Genomic DNA, 26655 nt, shown 5'->3' with positions numbered 1-26655 from the left:
CAGTGTCGCTCAGTGATAGGATTCCCCTCTGGACACCTAAAGGATGGAAAGGTCAGAGATTTCAATTAATCGATAAATGACAAGTTATGTAGAATCATTTTCCCGTAAAGATAAATATCGATCACTAGTGCTCAGTATTAAAAAAAAATAACTTTTAAATGGGCACTGTCATTAAACATTATTTTTAATATTTGATTCCTTATGCCAAATAAATAACTTTTGTAATTGGCTTCCATTTAAAAAGAAAACATTTTCTTAGTTTTTCTGCTGTATACTTCTGGCCACTAGGGGTCTCCCTTCTTGGCAAGAACACATTCCGTCTGGTCAAAATCTCAGATTTTGGTCTCCTCCTTGTAATGGCAGGAGACCAAACTCGGGAAGTGTTTCTCTGCACTGAGCATGATTGACAGCTGCAAAGAGCCTCACTGATAGCTGCAAAGACTAAAAGCTGCAAAGAGCCTCACTGAAAGATACACAGACTAAAAGCTGCACAGCGCCTGAGGTCTTCTATTCATCACAGCACTACAACCATGTGAGGGTGGAAGTGCTCCCCCAGCAGGCTTCAGTGATGACATGCCTGTTGGGAAAAGCCCGCTTTCTCCTGCTAGCAGATTGAACTATGTGAGCAAGAATAAAGGTATGATGCACAGCTTTTTAAAGCGCTGACGTTTTTTAAGGGTGGGAGGGGTGTTAGCGTAGGTAGGGAACATAGCCTGAGGTAGTTTATAAAAGTTTATTTGGTTACAGGTACTCTTTAACTTATTACTCAATAAAATGTGTACAGTGGTCCCTCAAGTTACAATATTAATTGGTTCCAGGACGACCATTGTATGTTGAAACCATTGTATGTTGAGACCAGAACTCTATGGGAACCTGGGAATTGGTTCTAAAGGCACCAAAATGTCATCCAAAAATAGGAAAAGGTGAGGATTAAAGGAAAATAAGTAGATAACTAATATAGATAAAGCAAATCCTTACATATAAAAGTAAGAAAGATCTGCTGGGAGCTGTAATCACTGTCTATTTCAGTGTTTCCCAAGCAGGGAGCCTCCAGCTGTTGCAAAGCTACAACTCCCAGCATGCCCGGACAGCCAACGGCTGTCCGGGCATGCTGGGAGTTGTAGTTTTGCAACAGCTGGGGCCACCCTGCTTGGGAAACACTCGTCTATGTAGAGGACAGGAGCTTCTTCTGGGTCCTGTACAGTACACAATGTCCTAAAAAAGTAACATGGAGCCGCCCTCACCTGGTGTCCAAAGGATCAGCTAACCCTGGTAGAGGTAAATAGTACAGAACATGTAATACCTCCCTGTACTGTAGGGGGCGCTACCAGACACCAGTCAGTGCATACGCTTCAGTAATACAGGGGTTTTACCAGTGAATTCCCATTTTGATTGGTCGGTTCTTCCAGCCATTGACACGTTTCACAGATCTGGACTGTCCGTACATTGTATGTTGAGTCTTGTTTCAACTTACGATGGTCCAGAAAAGACCATTGTATGTTGAGGCCATTGTAAGTTGAGGGATCACTGTATATGCAAAATTGACAAAACAATAAGTATAGCCTAGATGTATAACACAAAGGCCTGCAAATCTCTGCCTCACTATAGGCCAAAGGGGAACTCCTAGATTTCTTACGTCAGGAACTCCCAAGCTGCCTATGGAAGTCAGAAGTAATCAATTCACTCGGGGAAACGTAGCATGAGATGAAGAAAGCCAAACAAGTACTGGAAAGACAAATCCCAAGTTCCTACCAGTTTCACCAAGATGGTGGCCGGATCATCAGAGGACAAGAAAATAGGACTGGGGACAAGAAAATAAACAAACAATGTATAGAATATAAGGTAGTGGTGATAAATGTACAGAACTGCCATAGTGAGGAGGATGACCAGGCTCATAGTAGAACCAACTTACTGACCCTTCCGCCTCCCAGCTCTTTAATGTCTTTTTATGGTGACAGGCTGCCTTAACTTCATCTTGAATTAAAGACCTGTGCCATTTTGGACAGCACTCTTTTATTAGACTGCAGCTTTGTATAGGCAGCAACTTGTGTTCATGTATTTGGTTTTGTTGCAATTAAAAGAAAAACAAACAAAAAAAACCACATATGAATTCATCTTTAGCTCTGTGATTAATTAGACTTTTCTAAAACAACTGATGGATTTTACCTATAGAATAATAGCTTCAGTCCACTGAATTGTATACAACTTACTGTACGTTGAGTAGAGTGAGTGATTCTACAAAAATAATGTAGAGACTAAATGGTTGGAGGGTACTGTTTCTAGAATTACAATAAACCACCTGAGGAGGTCACAAAAACCACTTAATAAAGTGCATTGTTTACCGTATTTTTTATCCTATAGGACGCACCGGCGTATAAGACGCACCCTATTTTTAGGTGCAAAATCTAAAAAATTTAAGATTTTGAACCCAATAATGGTCTTCAACCTGCGGACCTCCAGCTGTTGCAAAACTTCAACTCCCAGCATGCCCGGACAGCCTTTGGCTGTCCGGGCATGCTGGGAGTTGTAGTTTTGCAACATCTGGAGGTCCGCAGATTGAAGACCTCTGCATAGGAGGTAATACTCACGTGTCCCCGCCGCTCCGGACCCGTCACCGCTGCCCTGGATGTCACTCCATCGCTGTCGCCGTGTCCCCGTCGCTCCGGAACGTCTCTGCTGCCAGCCGGGTATCCTCGCTCTTCGTCGCCGCCATCACGTCGTTACGCACACAGACGCACGTACGAGACGACGTGATGACGAGGAAGGAGAGCGCCGGCCATACAGGGGATCCCTGAATGGAGAAGACACCGAGGAGGCAGGTAAGGTCCCTCCCGGTGTCCTGTAAGCACTAACCCGGCTATTCAGTCGGGCTGTTCGGGACCGCTGCGGGTTAGTGTCACTTTCCCTTCAGTCGCGGCAGTCAGCTTTGATCGCCGCGTCTGAAGGGTTAATACAGGGCATCACCGCGATCGGTGATGTCCTGTATTAGCCGCGGGTCCCGCCCGTTGATGGCCGCAGGGACCGCCGCGATAGGGGTGTATTCGCCGTATAAGACGCACCGACTTTCCCCCCCCAGTTTTGGGGAAGAAAAAGTGCGTCTTATACGGCGAAAAATACGGTACACAACCTTTATTTGTATGGGTCAGTGAAAACTAAAAGGAAAGCAGCTGTGTGCAGAGGATTGTCTTATGATATGATTCTGTATATGAGCTAATTTGCTCCATCTATTGGATTATTGACTGTATGAGACATCTCTGCAGAATAATGTCCCCCTTCTACCAAAAGACTTTGCACACAGAATTAAAAGCGAATTATCATTCTATCATTGCGTGGCACACTATACTCCTAAGAATAGAAAGAGCATGAAATTTGGTCTCAATGTTACAAGTTACACTGAATCCTTTCCCTCCAAATAATAAATAAATAAATATATATAGAACAGTCTGCTCAGCTCCTCCTGTTTTCTTACATAATGCTGATAGATTTTTATGGTGACAGGTTTATTTTAACGGAAATGCGTCTTTGGATAATAATAGTTTAAATTTGTATCTTATGTATTTTCCACATAACTACCTATTTAAAAAAAAAATCTTAAATCTTTCTAAGTCTTTCTACTCAGCCTTATAAGCTGACACCCCTTGTTCTGTAGAGAACATTTCAGCAGTCTCCTTATCACAGGCAGGAATACAGTGCCATCAGTATATAGATAGGATGGGATCAGATCATTCACTATAGCTGATGGTCCCAGCTCCTCTCTGCAAGGACCTTTTCTCACCTCACAGAGCATGCCCACAACAATCTCCCAGTTCCTATGGTCTATTTGGTTGCTGTAAAGCAAATCTCTCTTTATGCTGTCAAGCTTTATGCAGGTCAGGGAAGATGTCTGTCCCATAATCATTTACTGAACAATAAATCTACAATCGGAAAATAAAAATGGATAATAATATTTGAAAGTTTATAGTCATGTCCCCTCTCATAGACTTGCATTGAGGGGGCATGACTGTGACGTCACGAGCCTCCGGCACGGCACCTGGAGCTCTAAACGAACGCCGGGTGCAGCAGGGAGATCGCGGGCTCCCCAGCGGCAGGACCCCCTGCGATCAGACATCTTTCCTTTTGGATAGGGGATAAGATGTCTAGGGGAAGAGTACCCCCTGTAAGGAAACAAACAATAAAAATAAAATCAGTGCAAAGGTGTCCATAGCCGCTAAAGGGATTGCCTTGGCATAGACTTTTGTTGGCATATGCGTAGGTTATCGGGTAGTCGTATTCTGATTAAACCCAGCTAGAATGAAGGGATAGAAAGGTGCAACTTCTGGCTCATTCCCGAAAAACAGCCACCCGCTAATTGCTCAGGAGGGTTCATCTGGCGATGCATTTCCTCTGCAGTGTCCTCTACAGGGGAAATTGTGGCATTGCATCCTTCCCGTTCAAATAAATTGCCAACTGTGTGGGATGGGCCATATTCACCTCTCTGTTAGGCTGGGTTCACACCACGTTTTGTAACTACGGTTCCCGTATACGGCTGGGAGGAGTAGGAGGGGGGGGCTTAATCGCGACGCCCGCACTCAGCCGTATTCAGGAACCGTATTTAATGCATGTCTATGAGCCGACCGGAGTGAACCGCAGCCTCCGGACGGCTGCGTTTTCGGCCGTATGCGGTTTCCCGACCGTAGGCAAAAACGCGGTCGACCACGTTTTTGCCTGCGGTCGGGACACCGCATACGGCCGAAAACACAGGCTGCGGTTCACTCCGGTCGGCTCATAGACATGCATTAAATACGGTTCCCGAATACGGCTGAGTGCGGGTGCCGCAATTAAGCCCCGCCCCCTCCTCCCAGCCATATACGGGAATCGTAAGTACAAAACGTGGTGTGAACCCAGCCTTACATGGCTTGGTATTTTCTTCATGAGACACCCATTGAAATTAATTTTTTTTGTTTTTTTGTTAGCCACTTGACAGACAACGCAGTTCTCGCCTTGTAGTTTGTTGTGCAGAGAAGTAATTTTGCAGAGGAAATTTTAATGTGTATTGAGGAAGATGTTTATCATGTACATAATAATTAGAAATAAGGTTTAAGTGTGTTCTTGTCGGTAAGAACCCATTTAGTACATTACAGGCAATTTGTACCAACACTATCAACTTGCTGAATATAATTTGAATAAGTTTTATGTAGATTTCTCAGTTGAATTTTAGATAAATGTTTATTTCTAGTTTTTTACATAAGATATCAAACCTGCACAAGATGAATCATAACTTTTTTAAAGTGTATCTGTCGTCAACAAAAACTTTTTATATAATGTAGATGATACAATTTTATGTATATTTCTAATATACATTGGTTAAAAAATGTGTATATTTTTGTCCCTGCAGCTATTGCCTGTGTGTCTGTGAGGAGTCCAAATACAGGAAGGGAGGGTGGACAAGCAGTGAGAAAAAGCAGGACAGTGTGCACTGAGGCTCTATAACAGTGGTCTTCAACCTGCGGACCTCCAGATGTGGCAAAACTACAACTCCCAGCATGCCCGGACAGCCGTTGGCTGTCCGGGCATGCTGGGAATTGTAGTTTTGCCACATCTGGAGGTCCGCAGGTTGAAGACCACTGCTCTATAACATGCTTCTGGCTCATACATCGGGATGATGTGTGTATTATCTACATTATATAAAAAAGTTTTTGTTGACGACAGGTACACTTTAACCCCTTAACGACCAAGGACGTATATTTACGTCCTTGGCTGGCTCCCGCGATATAACGCTGGGTCATACGGTGACCCCGCGTCATATCGGGTCGGCCCCGGCATGTATCTGATGCCGGGACCCAGGGCTAATAGCCGCGCGCTATTAACCCTTTAGACGCGGCGTTCAAAGTTCTAAACCGAAAGTAAAACCTTCCCGGCTGCAGTGAAAATGCGATGTCTCGATCAGCTGGGACACGAGCGGAGGTCCCCTTACCTGCCTCCGGCGTGTCCCCTCGGCGATTGATTGCTCCAAGCCTGAGATTCAGGCTTGAGCAATCGACCGGCGATAACCCTGATCACTGCAAAGCTATGGCTTTGCAGTGAACAGGGTATAAGATCAGTGTGTGCAGTATTATAGGTCCCTATGGGACCTATAACACTGCAAAAAAAAGTGTTAAAAAAGTTAATAAATGTGATGTAACCCTTTCCTTAAAAGTTCAAATCACCCCCCTTTTCCTATATATAAAAAAAAAAAACACCATGTAAATAAAAATAAACATGTGGTATCGCCGCGTGCGTAAATGGCCGAACTATAAAAATAGATCATTAATTAAACCGCACGGTCAATGGCGTACGCCCAAAAAAATTCCAAAGTCCAAAATAACGTATTTTTGGTCGCTTTTTGTATCCTGAAAAAATGAATAAAAAGCAATCAAAAAGTCCGATCAATACAAATATGGTACCGCTAAAAACTTCAGATCACCGCCCCATATGTGGAAAAATAAAAAAGTTATAGGGGTCAAAAGATGCCAATTTTAAACATATAAATTTTCCTGCATGTAGTTATGATTTTTTTCCAGAAGTGCGACAAAATCAAACCTATATAAATAGGGTATCATTTTAACCGTATGGACATACAGAATAAAGATCAGGTGTAATTTTTACCGAAAAATGTACTACGTAGAAACGGAAGCCCCCAAAAGTTCCAAAATGGCGTTATTTCTTCAATTTCGTCGCGCAGTGATTTTTTTCCCCTTTTCACCGTAGATTTTTGGGTAAAATGACTGACGTCATTACAAAGTAGAATTGGTGGCGCAAAAAATAAGCAATCATATGGATTTTTAGGTGCAAAATTCAAAGAGTTATGATTTTTAAAAGGTGAGAAGGAAAAAACGAAAGTGCAAAAAACGGAAAACCTGTGGTCCTTAAGGGGTTAAAGGAACATGCAAGGCAAGCATATGGGACCAAACGTGACACAGATATTCTGAGCACGCCAAACCAAGATATTATGTCCTGCCCTCTTTTGGCTTTGAACTCTAGATAACTCTTTGTATCTGTTTCTTCTGGAGTGCTCCTTTTAATGTTACAGAACTTCCATTTGGAAAAAAAGGATGAAAGTTGCATGCAAAATGTATTTTAGACTTATTGAAGGATTGATGCCTATGGCAAGTATTGCAGCAGTGTCAGTGCAGTCTCTAAACCTGGTAAACCCTGCATTGTCCTCCTGGACGGACACTGCAGCGATGTGTGTAACTATAGTTAGTCTTCAGTCTTATACCAACCTCTGTTTTCATTCCCAGGCATATGTGATGAGGCCTTCAATCATCTTTTTTGATGAAATAGATGGTCTGGCCCCGGTACGCTCCAGCAGGCAGGATCAGATACATAGGTAAGTTTTAGCTATGTTGTGCCTTGTGCTATAGTCAGTCTAAATATATACCCATGTGTCATCCACTCATGATAGTTACTTATGAAAAGTGGAGGAGAGCAGTATGGTGCCAAGAGAATGTCACCAAGTGTCCTATACCTGGTTCCATGGTAGGAGGAGTGTGTCCCAGCAGTACAGAGCATTTCAGGACAGCACTGAGTGCTTATTTGTTTTTTAGTGAGGGCAGGGCTGCATGTGACAAAGTAGAGTAAAGGTAAATTAAAGGCCAGACTTACAAGCGAAGGTTTCTTCTGTATTTGTGATCTTGTGCCTTTACCATCTCCATAAGTTATCACCTGTCCATGGAATAGACAATAACAAGCTGGTGGGGGGCTGACCACTGAGATCCCACTGATTCTGAGAATGCAGCCAAACTTGTCCCTGGAATGAATGGAATCTACAATGCATACTGTCATGGCCATAAATGTTGGCGCCCCTGAAATTTTTCTAGAAAATGAAGTATTTCTCACAGAAAACTATTGCAGTAACACATGTTTTGCTATACACATGTTTATTTCCTTTGTGTGTATTGGAACTAAAACAAAAAAGGGAGGAAAAAAGCAAATTGGACATAATGTCACACCAAACTCCAAAAATGGGCTGGACAAAATTATTGGCACCCTTAACTTAAGATTTGGTTGCACACCCTATGGAGAAAATAACTGAAATTAGTTGCTTCCTATAACCATCAATAAGCTTCTTACACCTCTCAGCCGGAATGTTGGACCACTCTTCCTTTGCAAACTGCTCCAGGTCTCTCTTATTGGAAGGCGCCTTTTCCCAACAGCAATTTTAAGATCTCTCCACAGGTGTTCAATGGGATTTAGATCTGGACTCATTGCTGCCACTTCAGAACTCTCCAGCGCTTTATTGCCATCCATTTCTGGGGGCTTTTTGACGTATGTTATGGGTCATTGTCCTACTGGAAGACGCAAGATCTCAGATGCTAACCCAGCTTTCTGACACTAGGCTGTACAGTACGACCCAAAATCTGTTGGTAATCCTCAGATTTCATGATGCCTTGTACACGTTCAAGACACCCAGTGCCAGAGGCAGCAAAACAACCCGAAAACATCATTGAACCTCCACCATATTTCACTGTAGGTACTGTGTTCTTTTCTTTGTAGGCCTCATTCTGTTTTCGGTAGTAGAATTATGTGCTTTACCAAAAAGCTCTATCTTGGTCTCATCTGTCCACAAGACGTTTTCCCAGAAGGATTTTGGCTTACTCAGGTTCATTTTGGCAAAATGTAGTCTTTCTTTTTTATGTCTCTGTGCCAGCAGTGGGGTCCTCCTGGATCTCCTGCCATAACGTTTCATTTCATTTTAATGTCGACAGATAGTTCGCGCTGACACTGATGCTCCCTGAGCCTGCAGGACAGCAGGAATATCTTTGGAACTTGTTTGGGGCTGCTTATCCACCATCCGGACTATCTTGCGTTGACACCTTTCATACATTTTTCTCTTCCGTCTACGCCCAGGGAGATTAGCTACAGTGTCATTGGATGCAAACTTCTTGATAATGCTGCGCACTGTGGATAAAGGCAAATCTAGATCTCTGGAGATGAACTTGTTACCTCGAGATTGTTGATATTTTTCCACAATTTTGGTTCTCAAGTCCACAGACAGTTCTCTTCTCTTTCTGTTGTCCAAGCTTAGTGTGGCACACACAGACACACAGTGCAAAGACTAAGTGAACTTCTCTCCTTTTTATCTGCTTTCAGGTGTAATATTTATATTTCCCACACCTGTTACTTGCCCCAGGTGAGTTTAAAGGAGCATCACATGCTGGAAACAATCTTATTTTTCCACAATTTTGAAAGGGTGCCAATAATTTTGTCCAGACCATTTTTGGAGTTTGGTGACATTATGTCCAATTTGCTTTTTTTCCTCTCTTTTGGTTTAGTTCCAATACACACAAAGGGAATAAACATGTGTATAGCAAAACATGTGTTACTGCAATCCTTTTCTGTGAGAAATACTTCTAGAAAAAATTTAGGGGTGCCAACATTTACGGCCATAATTGTATAAGTCCAACACGCTATTTGTTCTCTGTGGGTTTTCTGGGCTCGCCAGTCGGACCTCAACCGATTAACTGTGGATAGAGGATATCTTGTTAAGATGGGAATACACCATTTAAAGGGGTTCGGTAACTATTACGTATGTCTGTAATTCCTCTTTCTGATCTGTGCTCTAGACCCTCATATTACAAGTGCCATCCTATACATAGAATCTGTGTAGACACAGTCATGTATCTTAAAGAATTAATGTAATTTAAAAAAAGAAAACCTTAGACATAAGAAATTTAGATTGCTGTTGTGTGGCCTTCATTATGATTTATGGCAGTGTTTTCCAACCAGGGTGCCTCCAGCTGTTGAAAAACTACAACTCCCAGCAAGCCCAGACAGCTGTTGGCTGTCCAGGAATGCTGGGAGTTGTAGTATTGCAACAGCTGAAGGCACCCTGGTTGGAAAAGACTGATTTATGGGCTTGAAGTGTTTGCTTTAGTATCAAATGGGGAGATTTATCAATACCTGTCCAGAGGAAAGGTTGCTGTGCTGTCCATAGCAACCAATCAGATCGCTTCTTTCATTTTTTCAGAGGCCTTTTCAAAAATGAAAGAAGCGATCTGATTGGTTGCTATGGGCAACTCAGAAACTTTTCCTCTGGACGGGTTTAGATAAATCTCCCCCATTGTATTGTATTTTTTTCTTCTGTACCAATAAAGATTTTACATAAAAATGTAGATTGCACCTAATCTAAGCACTAATGGCTGCAATCATAAGTTTTACTGGAAAACCTTTTCTTTTAAAGGGGTAGTCCAGTGGTGAAAAACGTATCCCCTATCCTAAGGATAGGGGATAAGTTTGAGATTGCGGGTGTCCGACCGCTGGGGCCCCCTGCGATCTCTCTGTACGGGGCCCCGGCTCTCCGGCCAGATAGCGGGTGTCGACCTCCGCACGAAGCGGCGGCCGACATGCCCCCTCAATACATCTCTATGGCAGAGCCGGAGATTGCCGAAGGCAGCACTTCGTCTCTGCCATAGAGTTGTATTGAAGGGGCGTGTCAGCCGCCGCTTCGTGCGGAGGTCGACATGCCCCCTTCCCGCGGGCTGTCGGGGCTCCGTACAGGAGATCGCAGGGGGCCCCAGCGGTCGGCCCCCTTGCGATCTCAAACTTATCCCCTATCCTTAGGATAGGGGATAAGTTGTTCACCACTGAGTCACCACTGGACTACTCCTTTAAATCAACTGGTGCCAGAAAGTTAAACATTTGTAAATGACTTCTATTAAAAAAATTGTAATCCTTCCAGTAAATCATCTGCTGTATGATCCAGAGGAAGTTCTTTATTTTTTTTGAATTTCCTTTCTCTCTGACCACAGTGCTCTCTGCTGACACCTCTGTCCATGTCAGGAACTGTCCAGAGTAAGAAAGTTTTTCTATGGGGATTTGCCCCTACTCTGGACAGTTCCTAAAATGTACAGAGGTGTCAGCAGAGAGCACTGTGGTCAGACAGAAAAGACCTCAGGACTGAGACACTGTGCGATCTAAACTTTTTTTTTTTTTTTTTTCTAATGACACAAACATTTTAACTATGTGGTCACGTAGACATATATTGGCACATTAGTGTGCGTGTGTGTGTGTGTATAGATTTTATTTTGTGTGTGTGTGTATATATATATATATATATATATATATATATATATATATATAGCTAATTTATAGTCGCCACATATTTAGTATATAATTTTGTATTTATTTTTGGCAGCTCTATTGTGTCTACCTTGCTTGCACTCATGGATGGGTTGGACAATCGCGGTGAGATAATAGTTATTGGTGCTACAAACAGACTTGATTCTATAGATCCAGCACTCAGGAGACCTGGTCGATTTGACAGGGAATTTCTTTTCAGTTTACCTGATGAGAAGGTGAGTTTTTCTATCATGGGGTGTATGTGAACCTACAAGGCTTTGCATTCAGTGTTCAAGATATTAAATCTACTTGTAGTACATACTACTCAGTGCATCTTTTAAAGTAAAGTGTACCTGTCATAAAAACTTTGGGTCAGTCAAAGTGTCAGTGCTGAGACCCCCGCCGATAATTAGAATGAGCGGAGAGACCGCGCTTTACTCCCTGGTTTTTATGATCAAAACTTTTGCCGTTTGTCTGTGACATGTCAGAAGTTTCTATAAATTACAGATAACAATCAAATAAAAAATATTTTGTGCTTATTTTCTAGGCAAGAAAGCACATTTTACAGATTCACACCAGGGACTGGAATCCCAAGTTGTCAGATGCGTTCCTAGAGGAACTAGCAGAAAAATGTGTTGGTGAGTTTAATAAATGCAATAAAGAGGTTATTTAGGATTCGAAAAGCAGAGCTGATTTCTAGGGATAATCGGTTTGGCCGATATTATCGGCCGATATTCACGATTTTGGACATTATCGGCAATTACATTGCCAATAATGCGCCCCCCCCCGTTCACCACCCCTCCCCCCCGCGCGCCGCACCTCACACCCACCGCCCCGGCCAGAGACCGCCGCTGCCCCATTGCCTCCCCCCATCCCCGGTTTTATAATTACCTGTTCTTGGGGTCCGCGCTACTTCTGGCTCCTGCAGCTTCCTGTGTTACGCTGTGCGCTGCGCAATGACGAGGGACATCCTCAATTCAACAAACAGCAGCACTCCCCCAATTTTTGTGTAATATTGCAGCTCATTTCCTTTTTGAAGTAAATGGAGCAAAGTGGAAATACCACACACCATCTGGGAAGAGGGGTGATGCTGTTTTTGAAAGAAATTTGCTTTGTTTTCTATATTGGTTGATAAACCCCTTTTTAGCTTTCTGAGTGGTGTAGTAGGCCTGTGATGCTTCTCTGCCCACTACCGCTCACATTTATTCTTTGTAAAACCCCTTTAAGTGTACGGTCACGCGTAGTGCAGTCACAGTGTCTTTCATGCTGCGTGAAATCCGCGGGGCATTGGGAAATACGCTGTAGATTTTGCTATAGCGCACTGGCCTGCCTCAAAACCTTACTTCACACACAGGACTGTGGCCGGGCAGCCTTGTGTGTGCAGTAAGGTTTTGAGGCAAACTCAGTGTGACTGCTGCATGGGGCCACCTTTTAAACCTTACTGCACATACATGGCTTCCGCAGGGAAGCCGTGTGTCTGCTCATAGCAAAATCTGCAGCGTATTTCCTCCTGCGAAGCGGATTTCTCACAGCGTGACATATGCTGCTGATGCGCTGTGTGAGACTTAACCTATTTTTTTTTTTTCTGTTTTGGAAGGCGATGGCATATGCTAGTAGATGTATACGTCATCATTTTATGATCGGTAGCAGTCTGACTTTTGATAGCAAACTTACTGTTCAGGGAAATACTGTGAAAGGGCGGCAGTGCTGCAGCCAATTCATTTCAGAGGTCGGACCCCCTACCAATCATAAAGTAATGGCGTATCCTAGCCTTATGCCATATACCCCCTTTTAAGCACTCAAACCCCTTTGGCGATGATTGAAGACATCAGAAACTTGCAGTCCCTGGCACAGTACTTCTTCAGCAGTGCTATTGATTTCGGTGAACTCTGCCTTCCTTCCAATCTTTAGTGCAGTCTGATATTTTTTCCCCTCTCTTCCACCTCCTGCTGCTCTCGCCTATTATTGAATCCGAGCTGCTTGTCATGGGAGCAATGTGTGGATTTCACTCGATTTGCTGTTTGTTGCACACGTTGCATCACCCTTGCTTGTTAAAGTGACATTTCCATCACTAAGGGGTATTCTTATTTCTCTTCCTTTTTTTTTATTTTTCTTCTTTTTGGCAGTATTTATAGATGTTGGTAGTACTATACCATAAAATATACATTATTGTAGTTCTATAAGCAGTAAGGCTTAAAACTCCCAAATTATTCCTTGGAAAACTACTGCCCACTTACTGTTGCTGCAAAGCAACCACATAATAGTAGGTGGAGGATTGGAGGACAGAACGGCGACTTCTTCCCCCCCCACGCCCCCCCCCCCCCCTTGCTATACCTATATGAACATGACCTGTACAGGCAAAACAAAGAATGTAGAATCATTGAGCTATATCCAGGTTCCCTAGTCTTATCCACAATTATTCACTTCACCTCAGAAGGGCGCCCTTTCATATTTCAGAAAGCCCCCAAGGTACGTCATATCAGATTACTAATGTAAAAAAAAGGATTGGTCATACCGGAGTTAGTGTAAAGTGCCGAGACAGTTTCTCTAATTCTGCGTTTCCCAACCAGTGGGCCTCCAGCTGTTGCAAAACTACAACTCCCAGCATGCCCGGACAGCCTTCGGCTGTCCGGGCATAGTGGGAGTTGTAATTTTGCAACAGCAGGAGGTCCGCAATTTGGAGGCCATTGTTTTAGATTGAGAGGCCTGTAGAATCATGCCTTGATGACTCTTAAAGGGGTACTCCGGTGGGGAAAAACAAAATTCTAATCAGCTGGTGCCAGAAAGTTAAACACGTTTGTTAATTACTTCCATTTAAAAATCTTAACCCTTCCAGTTCTTATCAGTTGCTGTATATTACAGATAGACTAAAGAGAAATCTGTGAAGTTCTTTCCAGTCTGACCACAGTGCTCTCTGCTGGCACCTCTGTCCGTGTCAGGAACTGTCCAGAGCAGGAGAGGTTTTTTATAGGGATAGGCTTCTAATCTGGACAGTTCCTGACATGGACAGAGGTGTCAGCAGAGAGCACTGTGGTCAGACTGGAAAGAACTACACAATTTTTCTGGCTTATACAGCAGCTGGTAAGTACTGGTAGGATTCAGATTTTGAAGATAGACGTAATTTACAAATCTGTTGTAACTTTCTGGCACCAGTTATTTTGAAAACATCTTGGTTTCCACTGGAGTTCCCCTTTAATTTAGCAGAGTGGTTGGTTCAAAGAGATTGATCGTGTGACAAATTAGGACAAGAGAAAAACAGTGTCATAGGATCTGGACTATTCCTATTAGAAGCATTTTTGCTGTATTGAAAATTCATCACCCCCCCCCAAATAAATAAAATAAAATCAATGTACACCCATGAGGCTGTATTACTATAGAGTGCAGGGCACCAGTAGGTCTTTGGCAAAGAACAAGTGCAGGAAAGAGAGTTGTTGTTGTTCTCTTTTGTATGTATGCCATTCTAATATCTCTTGAGGCGGCCTCCCACTGCTTAATTTTTATGTCTTTTTGATTTCTTTTTATTAATAAGGGATTTAGTGTTCCAAACAATTATCCAAAGTCGGGAATTATTTGCCAGATACTTTGAGTAGCTGGAGGCAAAGTTCACACATCACTTTTATATTACTAGTAAGCACATATTTTAGGAAAATAACTTATGTAAGCATCTAGAACTTTTACCTTTTTTTATTTTTTGTCCAGGTTACAGCCTGGGGGTGTGGGGACGGAACAGACTCTTTGTTTTTGCAGCAAATGGGGGTTCCAGGCACACAACAAAGGAAATGTTGTGACTTATTTCAATCACCTCTTAGGGTAGGGTCACAAGTAGCATATATGCAGCGTATTTAATGCTGAAGAAAATCCGCTGCGCAGCTGGCAATACCTTCTGTATTCTTCTATGAGCAAACACACAGGGCTTCCCCATGGCAGCTGTGTGCTTAGTGAGGGTTGGAGGCGCACCAGCATGACTGTGACACGCGGGCCTAACATCACTGCGGACACCTTGCTGCTCCCGGGTAGCCCTCTGTGTCTGCTTTTGGAGAATATGCAGCGTATTTCCTTTTGCGCTCCCTGGGCTTCACCCTAGTTTATACTATCGCTGCTGCCAACAGATCTGAAGAGCCGCATATGACCCTCAGGACAATGGTTAGCACCAAAGCACTTAAAGGGGTTATCCAGGAATAGCAAAACAGAGTTAATTTCTTCCAAAAAACAGCACCACACCTGTCCTCAGGTTGTGTGTGGTATTACAGCTTGGCTCCATACAATTCACTGGAACGGAGCTTCAAAACCACACACAACCTGAGGATAGGTTGCTGTTTTCGGAAGATATCTGCTCATTTTTTTCTAATCCTGGGTAACCCCTTTAGGCCATGTTTACATGATTGTATTTCCAAGCAAAATCCAGCAGAAAAATTCAGCTCGGAAATTCCGTTGCAAATACCATCTTTGGGGCGGACATTCTACAAAGTTCGTGTGAACATGGCCTTAAAGGGATCTTATGACAAACTTAGCTACACAAGTAGTTTGGGGGGGATACATGGGAGGGACTATGACTGCAAGATCAGACTACACAGTGTTTGCTGCTGTCTTGATGCTGTGTTCAATCATTTAGTTACAATGATCTGCAGCAAACACTGTACATGTTCCCTTAAAGGGGTACTCCACTGCTCAGCGTTTGGAACAAACTGTTCCGAACACTGGAGCCGGCGCCGGGAGCTCGTGACGTCATAACCCCGCCCCCTCAAGACGTCACTCCCCGCCCCCTAAATGCAAGTCATTGAGGGTGTGGGGCTATGACATCACGAGCTCCCTGTTTCAGCGTTCGGAACAGTTTATTCCAAACGCTGAGCAGCGGAGTACCCCTTTAACCAAAATGTACTAGTTCATAAACCTTGCAAAAGATCACCTGTTAAGGATCAGATGCTTGCGCTGACCCATAGCATTGAGCCATAACTTCATACAAACTATTGATAACGGACACTGCTTGATTATTATTTTTTATTCTTTTCCTTTTCTTCTTCAGTTGATGGCATGGTTTGCATGGTTATTCTTTGTTAGCATGACGATCTATGACATCCACAGCTCTGACAGATTCCTCATTTTAACCCATATGTATTACACTTCAGGCTACTGTGGAGCTGACATTAAAGCACTTTGCACTGAGGCTGCCTTGATTGCCCTTCGCCGGCGCTACCCCCAGATCTATGCCAGCAGTCAGAAGCTACAGCTGGACATCTCTTCAGTTGTTCTTGGTGCCCATGACTTCTACCATGCAATGAAAAACATTGTGCCTGCTTCTCAACGTGCTGTGATGTCTCCTGGTCACGCTCTCTCACTCGTCATAAGGCCGCTGCTCCAGAGGACGTTCTCGGACCTAATCTGCGCCCTGCACAAACTGTTTCCTCACGCTGAGTTCAGCAGAGACCACAGAAAAGACGGTAATGATGAGCCTGCTTTGATCATCTCACTTGTGTGTTTGACACATTTATTTAGGGTAAATTCAAATAGTATTTAGGGTGAAGGTTGTAAACACAGTTGTTGGCACTCCTGCAACCAGCAAGCTCAGGTATGGGTCTGCTATTGCTGAAGACTACCTCTACTACTCTCTATACCAGTGTTTCCCAACCAGGGTGCTTCCAGCTGTTGCAAAACTACAACTCCCAGCATGCTCGGACAGCCAAAGGCTGTCCGAGCATGCTGGGAGTTGTAGTTTTGCAACAGCTGGAAGCACCCTGGTTGGGAAACACTGGTATAGAGAGTCAGACATGTAAATGCACAACTGACGGGGTGCTCCATTCCGATTGGCAGACAGTCCAATATATTCAACAAGAAGAGATAAAGTAAGGCACTCGCCAAACTTGGTGCAAAAGTGCAGCTTAGGTAAAGACACCATAGTTGGTTCAGGTGCCATTTATTCCGTGAGATTTGTTGAACTACAACAAATCGCCCAAAGTGAGATCTATCTAATAGCTTAGGTTTCTATTCATTTGTATGGCTCTTCACTCCTTTTTATGCTGAGATTTATTCTCTTGCCTGCAGACGATGCAAGCCTCCTCCTTGAAGACAGCGACGACGAGAACCCGTTGTCCATATTTGATGTGAGTTCTGTCTCAGGATCACCAAAGAAACAGCCAGCTGCTCCCCACAAGCCCTTCCTCCACTTTACAACGTGAGTGGCTGGGAAAGGGAGGGTACACAAGTGCTGTCATTTCTGGATTGGTAATGGGACCTGGCTACGACATTTTGCAACATGGGTGCCAATGGCGATTTGTAAATTTTGGGAAAGTCGGCATAGGCACAGAGGAGAGCATACGGGGACGACTGCTGCCAGGGTGTCTGTTATTGTTATCTGCACACTGACAGATGTGAGCTGGATTAAAGTGTAACAGCTCACCGCAGCATTTTCCCTTAGAAAACGAAAAGCGATGCGGGAGCAGTAAGAGAAGGGAGCTGTATAGAGGAAATTAGACCAAGACTTATTTTGTATTAATGACGTGAGGTAGGCAGGTGAATTCTTCAGTGTTTATAATTTCCAGTATTAAAGGGGTACTCCACTGGCCAGCGTTGGGAAGTAAATGTTCCGAACGCTGTTTTTTTTTTTTTTCACACACTGGGGACCGGCCACGCCCTCGTAAATGTTCCGAACGCTGGCCAGTGGAGTACCCCTTTAACTGAGTATTCAAGAGTTGAGGGCTCCAGTTGTTGTAGCTGGGCGATCCACCTTGCATGAAATCACCAGGTCCCCCCCAGATCCATATATGTAAGCTTATACATGGGTAGTAATCTGCAAACCTCAAGAGCCCATATGCCTTACAGGTGGATTTTTGAGATAAGTAGAAGCTGTTAATGGCACAGGGAGATTTTTCACCTATCCAAAAGTACAGATATTCAGTTCTTGAAGTTTATGGATAGACTCAAGAAATTCTAGGATATCGCCCAGGTAATCTAAAATACAGTGGATTTAAAAAGTCTTCAGACCCTTTACATTTTTTCGGTAGCCTTATGCTAACAGAAGGCTAGTTGTCGGTAGCCTTGTGTTAACAAAAAAAATAAATAAATAAAGGGTCCACCCACCATCATTTTGCACTCAATACTCCATAATGAGAATATAAAAAAAAAACTAAAAAACAACCCCCAAACTTATGGTAGCTCTGGCTCCTCCCATTTCTTTTGATCATCTCTGATATGTTTTTACACCTTGATTGGAGTCACTTGTGGTAAATTCAGTTCATGACCTTATCTGGAAAAACAAAGCCCTTTATTTATAAGGGCTTACAGCAAAAACTTAGCAATGAGGAGGAAGGAACTGCCTATAGAGCTGAGACAGGATTGTGTGGAGGCCCTGATCTACAGCAATGAAAGTTCTCCAAAAATAGTAGCATCTATACATTTTTTTCTTGTAAAAGGTGGGGAACAATTGTGACTCTTCTTCTCAGGGTTGGCCACCCCATCAAACTAAGCAGTTGGGGGAGAAAGGCCTTACTAAGAGAGGTGAACCCAATGATCACTCTAAACTGAGCTGTAAAGATGGGAGAAACTGCAACACTCCACAATCTTGTCTTTATGGTAGAGTGACTAGAATAAGCCTCTCCTCTGTAACAGAAACATGAAAGCCCTCTGGATTTTGCATAAGAACACCTAAAGGTTTCTTAGACTGTCAGATACAAGAGTCTCTGGTGTAATGAAACCTAAATTACATTTTTTGCCCTCAATTCTAAGTGTAATTTTTGGAGGAAACAGGCACTGCTCACCACCTGCCCAATACCATCTCTACAGTGAAGCATGGTGGGGGCAGCATCATGCTATGGGGGTGTTTTTCAGCGGCTAGGACAGGGAGACTGATGAGAGTTTAGGAAAAGCTGAGTGGAACAAAGTACAGAGAGATTCTTTTTTTTGAATCTGATCTTTTTTTGAAATTTTTAAAGAGTACCAATCATGATCTAAATTCTCCCCCCCCAATCTGTCCCTGACTCTCACTGACACTATCCCTGTGTTTCTTTTCATTTAAAACCCCTTTTTGTACCTGATTTATTGTCTCCTTGGCTGCTCATTAGGCCGTCCTAGTGTGAGGGAGGAAGGGAGGCGTGGCCCTGATCACAGCACAGCCGGCAGATCTTAGTCTTCTCCTCTCTGTTTACAACTGCATGTGCAGAGAGAAGAATGATCGGAGCTTCAGATAGTAAAATGAATGAGGGCATGCAGTAAGGCAGAGTCAGGAGTATGTCCTGCTGTGCTATGAGCACAGTGCTGGCTCCTGCCTGTCTGATTCACAGGCAGGGAGCAGCGCTGAGTTTGTCTGTGTCCCGGCTGCAGTCTGAGATTTTGGATTCCAGCATGAGTCTGAGATCTATAAAAAGGGCTTCTGGCCAGGACTGGTAGGGAGACCCCTAGTGGTCATTTTTTTCAAAGTGGAAAATGAAATAGAAAGAAGCATATTTTTTAATAACATGCAATTGGAAAATTATTCTGCATACATTAATCTATAATATATCTAAAACTTTTTTGATGGAAGGTACCCTTTAACATTTTACAATAAAAGAAAAACACACACACAACCCCCTCCCACCCCAATATCCCCCTCAAATCCTACAAACTTAAAAGTCATACGTCCATCATCTTCCCAATGCCAGGCGGGTGTCAACCTTCAGGTGAGCTAAAGCAACATGAAATATTCCAGTAGGCCAGATAATGCATGAAAATCCCCGTAAATCATATGGACAAGTTGGAGCACTCTCCTCCCTACCCCAGTGCGGTACCAGGACAGTCCCACATCATATGGAATAGATGAGCCCCCGAATGACCACACCGAGGACAGGTGGAATCAGGTCTGAGACCAATCCTATGCAGGAGAACTGTGGTTTTATATACCCTGTGGACCAGGAACAGCCACGACAAATGATTGGCCTCGGAGAGAGGGAGGGTTGGAGAGCCAGGACAGTGGACCACTCCTCATCTGATATGTCCCAGATCCTACTACCATTTACCACAGACCAGTAAGGGGAACGTCTCATGATAGGAGTGCAAATGTTCTTGATAGAGCCAAGAAATAATGCCAGCACATTTCCGTTTGGTCACCACTGACTCCAGCACAGTATTGGAGTGAATCTCCAGTGATTTCAACCTGCCCCGCGCCTTGTGAACATGACAAAGTTGTAAGAAACTGAAAAAGGAAGCATGCGGCAGTTCAAACTCTCTGGAGATCCCCAAAAGATTTGAAAACCCCATTGGAAGTTAACTGTTCAGGAAAGAGAGGAAACCCGGCAACCAAGGATTATGCAACAAAGGCTTGAACTTAGTACAACCCGTGAGACCAAGCATGGTCCTGGCTCGTCCCCAAGTCTTACACATGAGCAGAGTGGTTGGAGAGGTATCAGGAGTTATATTAAGAGCCCCAATTTCCAAAATGTACAGAGATATTTTTAATGAAAACCTGATCCAGAGCACTCTGGACTTAAGACTGGGCTGAAGGTTCACCATCCAACAAGACAATGACCCAAAGTACTCAGCAAAGACAGCACACAAGCGGCTTAGGGACTCTGAATGTCTGAGTGGCCCAGCCAGAGCCCTGACTTAAACCCAATGGAACATCTCTAAAGAGACCTGAAAATGGCTTCCACTGACTGCCTCATCCAACCTGACAGAGCCTGAGAATGTCTACAGAGAGGAATGACAGAAAATCCCCAAATCCAGGCATGAAAACCTTGTGAAACTTGGCTTCTACTAAGTACTGAGTACAGGGTCTAAATACTTATGTCAGTGCAATATTTTAGTTTTTTACCGTACTTCTTAATAAATTGGCAAAGATTTGTAAGCTTCTTTTTTCACTTTGCCAATATGGGGTATTGAGTGCAGATTTAGGGGCCTGAATTATTTATTTTTTTAAGCACCAGGCCACAACATAACAGTGTAAATAGGTGAGATGTTATGAATACTTTACAAATGCATTGTAATTCTGTATTCTCAAACATGCACATAACCATACTCGTTGCCATTAGGTATCTAGAACATGCTATTGAAGCTAATCTAAGAAGCATAGAGAGAGAGAGAGTAAATGATATCGTAAGGAGACATTTGACCTCTATGAGCTTACCTCAAATAGTGACCAGGGGCTAACCAGAGCCTCCTTTGCACTGCTCCTGCCTACAGCCTAGACCTGTACACCATCTTCATTGTGTTTTATCATCTTTAGTTATTCTTTGTGTTAACTTATTTACTTTTTCTTAATTATACAGTTCAGCTTGTCACCAGCCGACCTCTTACCGGCCCAGGTTTCTCCTCTGTGGGGAGCCTGGCTCAGGCCAGACCTCGCACCTTGCTCCAGCTGTGTTGCACATTCTTGAAAAGTTCTCTGTGCATAGACTGGACCTGCCAGCACTTTACTCAGTCAGCGCTAAAACTCCTGAGGAGTCTTGTGCACAGGTTAGTACAAAGCCGCTATCAGCTAGGTAAATCCTTTATTTAGTGTATTTATGAATCTTCATTACACTCTTAGTGTGGGGTTTAGTCTTGGTCAGGTGCACTTAAAGTGTAACTGTCGTTAACAAAAACTTTTTATACAATGTAGATAATACCATTATATGTATATTTGTTATATAAATTGGTTAAAAAAATGTGTATATTTTTGTCCCTACAGCTATTCAATGGGTGTCTGTCTGAAGTCTAAATACAGGAAGGGCGGGTGGACAAGCGGGGCTCTGTGCACTGAGGACAAGCGGGGCTCTGTGCACGGAGGACAAGCGGGGCTCTGTGCACGGAGGACAAGCGGGGCTCTGTGCACGGAGGACAAGCGGGGCTCTGTGCACGGAGGACAAGCGGGGCTCTGTGCACGGAGGACAAGCGGGGCTCTGTGCACGGAGGACAAGCGGGGCTCTGTGCACGGAGGACAAGCGGGGCTCTGTGCACGGAGGACAAGCGGGGCTCTGTGCACGGAGGACAAGCGGGGCTCTGTGCACGGAGGACAAGCGGGGCTCTGTGCACGGAGGACAAGCGGGGCTCTGTGCACGGAGGACAAGCGGGGCTCTGTGCACGGAGGACAAGCGGGGCTCTGTGCACGGAGGACAAGCGGGGCCCTGTGCACTGAGGCTCTGTGACATACCCCCGGCTCACACATTAGGATGATTGACAAGCCAGGAGCCTGCACAGATCCCTGCTTCTCCTGCCCTCACTTCCTGTATTTGGTCTCCTCACAGAGACACAAAGGCAATAGCTGCAGGGACAGCATTTTTTTCACCCAAAAATATACAAATTGATCAATGTAAAATACAAATATACATATAATAGTAGAGCAGATCCCCCCCAAGAGAAAGTTGCCGGCACCAACGTATAAAACGCCTATATTGCGCTAATAACTACAACAAGTAATGGATCCAGGTGTGAACCTATAATAATGGCAGGTGGCGCTGCATGCCGAAACAGTACAGCATAAATATAGCACAAAAGACATATTAAGCGGAGCGCTCACTGTTCCTAGTTGTTGCCAGGCAGGAATTCCTAATCCGAGGACCGTGTCGATCCTAGCAGGGAGGCGGTAGATGGATCCGGGGTGAGTTCAGACTTTGGCCACGGACCGTATCACGCCCCTCACCAGCCTGACAAAGCGCCTAGGGGTGTGATTCGGTCCGTGGCCCAATGTCTGAACTCCCCCCGGATCCATCTGCCGCCTCCCTGCTAGGACCGACACGGTCCTCGGATTAGGAATTCCTGCCTGGCAACAACTAGGAACAGTGAGCGCTCCGCTTCATTTGTCCTTTGTGCTATATACATATAATAGTATTATCTACATTATATAAAAAGTTTGTTAACTAATTCTACACTTTAAAGTGAGATTCCTGTTTGGATACCAGTTTACATGTAGAATTAAATACGGAGTTCCTTTATCGATTTACTACAGTATTAATCCTGGGGTTTGGCCTGCTTTGCAGAGCTGCGTTTACAGTGCTGCAGGCTTCACAGATGAAACCTTCCAGTATTTGTTGACTCTGTTTGCTTAGAGCTTTCTTTGGATGATTTGCATTTTGGGAAGTGTGCTCATCACACCAAGTAACAAACATGAATAAAAATGTATGGATAATTCTAGGGTGCACATGCTGAAGTTTTGCAACCATTGGTGGCCCCCTTTTTATGAAGTACTGGTATTGACAGTGCACCTAAGTGTGTGAGCTTTAACTACAATCATACAAGCCATTCCCCAGAAAGACAGGAGAGCGGCATAAAGAGCTTTTTCTTTATTCATAGTATGGATACCCTGGATTATCTAGGCTTCCGGCAGTACAGTCATCCAGCCGCCACCTTTCTGATGGTGAGATGGCTTTGCAGATTCTGTCTTGGCCTATACAGCAAAGTTGACAAGAATTTTTGCCTATTCTGTGTGCTTTATTGCCCTGATGACATTTCTGTATTTTTAGATGTACTGAAAAAACACCAAAAATTTGTGCAATAAAAACCTGATGTAAGTAATGCTGGGCCGCAATGTTTTAGTTAAGGCTGAAAGTGACTATATGTGGATTCACACGCTGTATCTGCATCTGTTGTTGGCAGAAAATCTATTTTAGTGAGTTGGTAATTGGCTCCAGATGTTAAACCCGTTGTTCAGACTGTGTATGAAGAAGAAAATTGGTTTACTTTAGTCTTGTTCATTCTCTGGGAATATAGGTGTAATCTGGAAATTACTGCCTAAATATTTGGCCCGAGCTGGTCATATGTTGCCCAACACTGCTGTCTTATTTTAACAATTTTATTGGTTTATTGCATAAATGCTTGACCCATTTCACACCGGCAACTTTCATTCTCCAGAGCAGTGCATCCCAGCCATGGTGCCTCCAGCTGTTGCAAAACTACAACTCCAAGCATGCCCGGACAGCCTTTGGCTGTCCGGGCATGCTGGGTGTTGTAGTTTTGCAACAGCTGGAGGCACCCTGGTTGGAAAACACTGCTCTATAGGGTTATATACACTTTGCTGATGTGGAAAAATGCCAAGATTAGCATTCAGAGTAGGCAAACTGGGCAGTGTGTATTCGCTGATAGCAGGTAAAGATCTTGGGGCGAGAAATTGAAGCATAATGCGTATTAGAATGAACTTTTACTTTAAAATTGTCTTGTTCTTCAGGTATTCCGGGAAGCTCGGAGAACAGTTCCCAGTATTGTTTACATGCCACATATTGGCGAATGGTGGGAGGCGGTCAGTGAAACTGTGAGGGCTACCTTCCTGACGCTCCTGCAAGATATTCCCTCATTCTCTCCTATTTTACTACTGTCTACCTCTGAAACTGTGTACGGGGAGCTGCCTGATGAGGTAAGTAAGCTGATAATGCAACTTACACTAATGAGTGTATCTGGGAATCTGATAGGAGCACGTTATGAACCCCCTACTGGACAGATCTTTGTCACCTCTAAATAATGTCTGTGTCTGTATTTACACTTAAAGGGGTACTCCAGTGGAAAGCTTTTTTTTTTATTTTTTTTTTATTTTTTTTTATTTTTATTTTTTTTAATAAATCAACTGGTGCCAGAAAGTTAAAACAGATTTGTAAATTACTTCTATTAAAAAAAAATCTTAATCCTTCCAGTACTTATTAGCGGCTGTATACTACAGAGGAAATGATTTTCTTTTTGCATTTTTCTTCTGTCATGACCACAGTGCTCTCAGCTGACCTCTGCTGTCCATTTTAGGAACTGTCCAGAGCAGGAGAAAATCCCCATAGCAAACATATGCTGCTCTGGACAGTTCCTTAAATGGACAGCAGAGGTCAGCAAAGAGCATTGTGGTCATGACAGAAGAGTAATCCAAAAGCTACAACCCCTAAATAGTACTGGAAGGATTAAGATTTTTTTAATAGAAGTAATTTAATTTTCTGGCACCAGTTGATTTAAAAAAAATAAAAATAAAAAAAATAAAAGTTTGCCACTGGATTACCCCTTTAAAGAGGTAGTCTGGAGAAATAGAACATATCCTCTTTTCACAGGATTGGAGTGTCTTCTCGTGGGGGGTCTGACCACTGGGACCCCTTGCGATCTCCTGCCCAGCGCCCCGACTGTGAGAGGAGCACATGCTACAGACTGGATGCCCTCCATTCATTTTTTTGGGAGTGCCGGAGAGATCTGAGTGCTGTACTGTGGCATCTCAGGTGCTAACATAGAAATGAAGAGAGCACATGCAGTCTGTAGAGACGCGCTCCTCTCACAGAGCCAGGGTGCCGGACAGTAGGTTGTGTGGATCTGGGATAAGTTGTTTTTCGCTGGACTACCCCTTTAAAGGGATGCTTCCACAATTTAAAATGACCCCCTATCCATAGGGCCTTTGAATGTTGCCGATCGCCAGTCCATAGAGAATAAATGGAGCGCTGGCCATGCATGCGGGGTCTGCTTCATTTGCAGTGGATATTAATGGTCTATTCACATGTACAGTATTCTCTGCATATTTGATGCGCAGAATTTTCTGCTGCAGATTTCAATGTAAACGAAATGACTGAGCACAGCTTCAAATCTGCGCAGAATCATGTACGTGTTAATAGAACCTAAAAGTGTTAATGTCTTTTTGTCCTGAGACCCGCAGCAATGGGGAGTTATAAGTCTGTGGCAGTGTTTGCTTTCCTCCCCACCTGTGTTCATCAATGCAGTGAAAGAGTCAGAGGAAGCTGGTGACCGGGGAGTGAAGAGTACATTGCTGCTTCAGCGGCCTATAACTCGCGATCATAGTGGGTCCAAAGACAGACCTGTTAGGATAAAACCTTTAGACATGTTTGGGTGACCTGTCAATAGTATTAGATAATAATTCTAATAGTTATATTAGTGATTTATGGACTACTGCTTTTGGCGTTCACACTCATCCTGTATACTGATGACCTCTCATATTGTGGGGCCATGATTATATGCAGCTCTTCTCGATCGTCTTGGTTTAGCCATATTAACCAAATCCTAGCGAGCCATTCCGGTGGAAACAAGTAGGAAACAAATGTTTTCAAACCAACTGGTGCCGGAAAGTTAAACAGATTTGTAAATTACTTCTATTAAAAAAATCTTAATCCTTCCAGTACTTATTAGCTGCTGTATAAAACAAAGAAATTTGTGAATTTCTTTTCTGTCTGACAACAGTGCTCACTGCTGACACCTCTGTCTGTGTCAGGAACTGTCCAGATTAGAATCCTATCCCCATAGAAAACCTCTCCTACTCTGGACAGTTCCTGACACGGACAGAGGTGTCAGCAGAGAGCACTGTGGACAGACAAAAAAGAAATTCACATACTCTGATAATGTATACTCGTGCATCTAGTGAACAGCTGACCCATTTGTTATGATCTATAACTGGATTGTTGAGCAGTATGCTGGCTCGCTGTTATATCCTGAACGTGTTTTCTGTTCTTTGTATATTTCATGCTATGCTATTGGTTTGATGCACGCATTTTCCATTGCACTTTTGTGGAACGATTGGTATCTTACTGTATTTTGTTGCCCCTCGCAGACTCTGCCTACCCTGGCTGTCGGTCTTGTATATTGTTCACATGTTTATGTATATCTCTGTTCATTCTTTTCCAAAATAAAAACCCTTTTTGAATTTGGAAAAAAAAAATAAAAAAAATC

The 26655-nt window shown here is 43.5% G+C and overlaps 1 protein-coding gene across 3 annotated transcripts in view; it reads left to right on the top strand.

Annotated features, from left to right (window-relative positions):
- Positions 1-26655, top strand: part of ATAD2B (ATPase family AAA domain containing 2B) — a 173961-nt gene that overhangs the window by 88394 nt on the left and 58912 nt on the right. For all 3 annotated transcript variants that reach the window (XM_056564326.1, XM_056564325.1, XM_056564327.1), the window contains exons 13-19: positions 7260-7348; positions 11156-11315; positions 11627-11717; positions 16206-16517; positions 17119-17248; positions 21312-21498; positions 24185-24370. In XM_056564326.1, coding sequence (XP_056420301.1) covers positions 7260-7348; positions 11156-11315; positions 11627-11717; positions 16206-16517; positions 17119-17248; positions 21312-21498; positions 24185-24370 — 1155 coding nt within the window. The remainder of the gene's footprint in view (positions 1-7259; positions 7349-11155; positions 11316-11626; positions 11718-16205; positions 16518-17118; positions 17249-21311; positions 21499-24184; positions 24371-26655) is intronic.

Source organism: Hyla sarda, chromosome 3, assembly GCF_029499605.1.
Source record: "Hyla sarda isolate aHylSar1 chromosome 3, aHylSar1.hap1, whole genome shotgun sequence".
In the NCBI taxonomy this organism is placed as follows: Eukaryota; Metazoa; Chordata; class Amphibia; order Anura; family Hylidae; genus Hyla; species Hyla sarda.
Note: the sequence above shows the minus strand (reverse complement) of the source record. Positions and strands in the feature narration are given on the sequence as shown.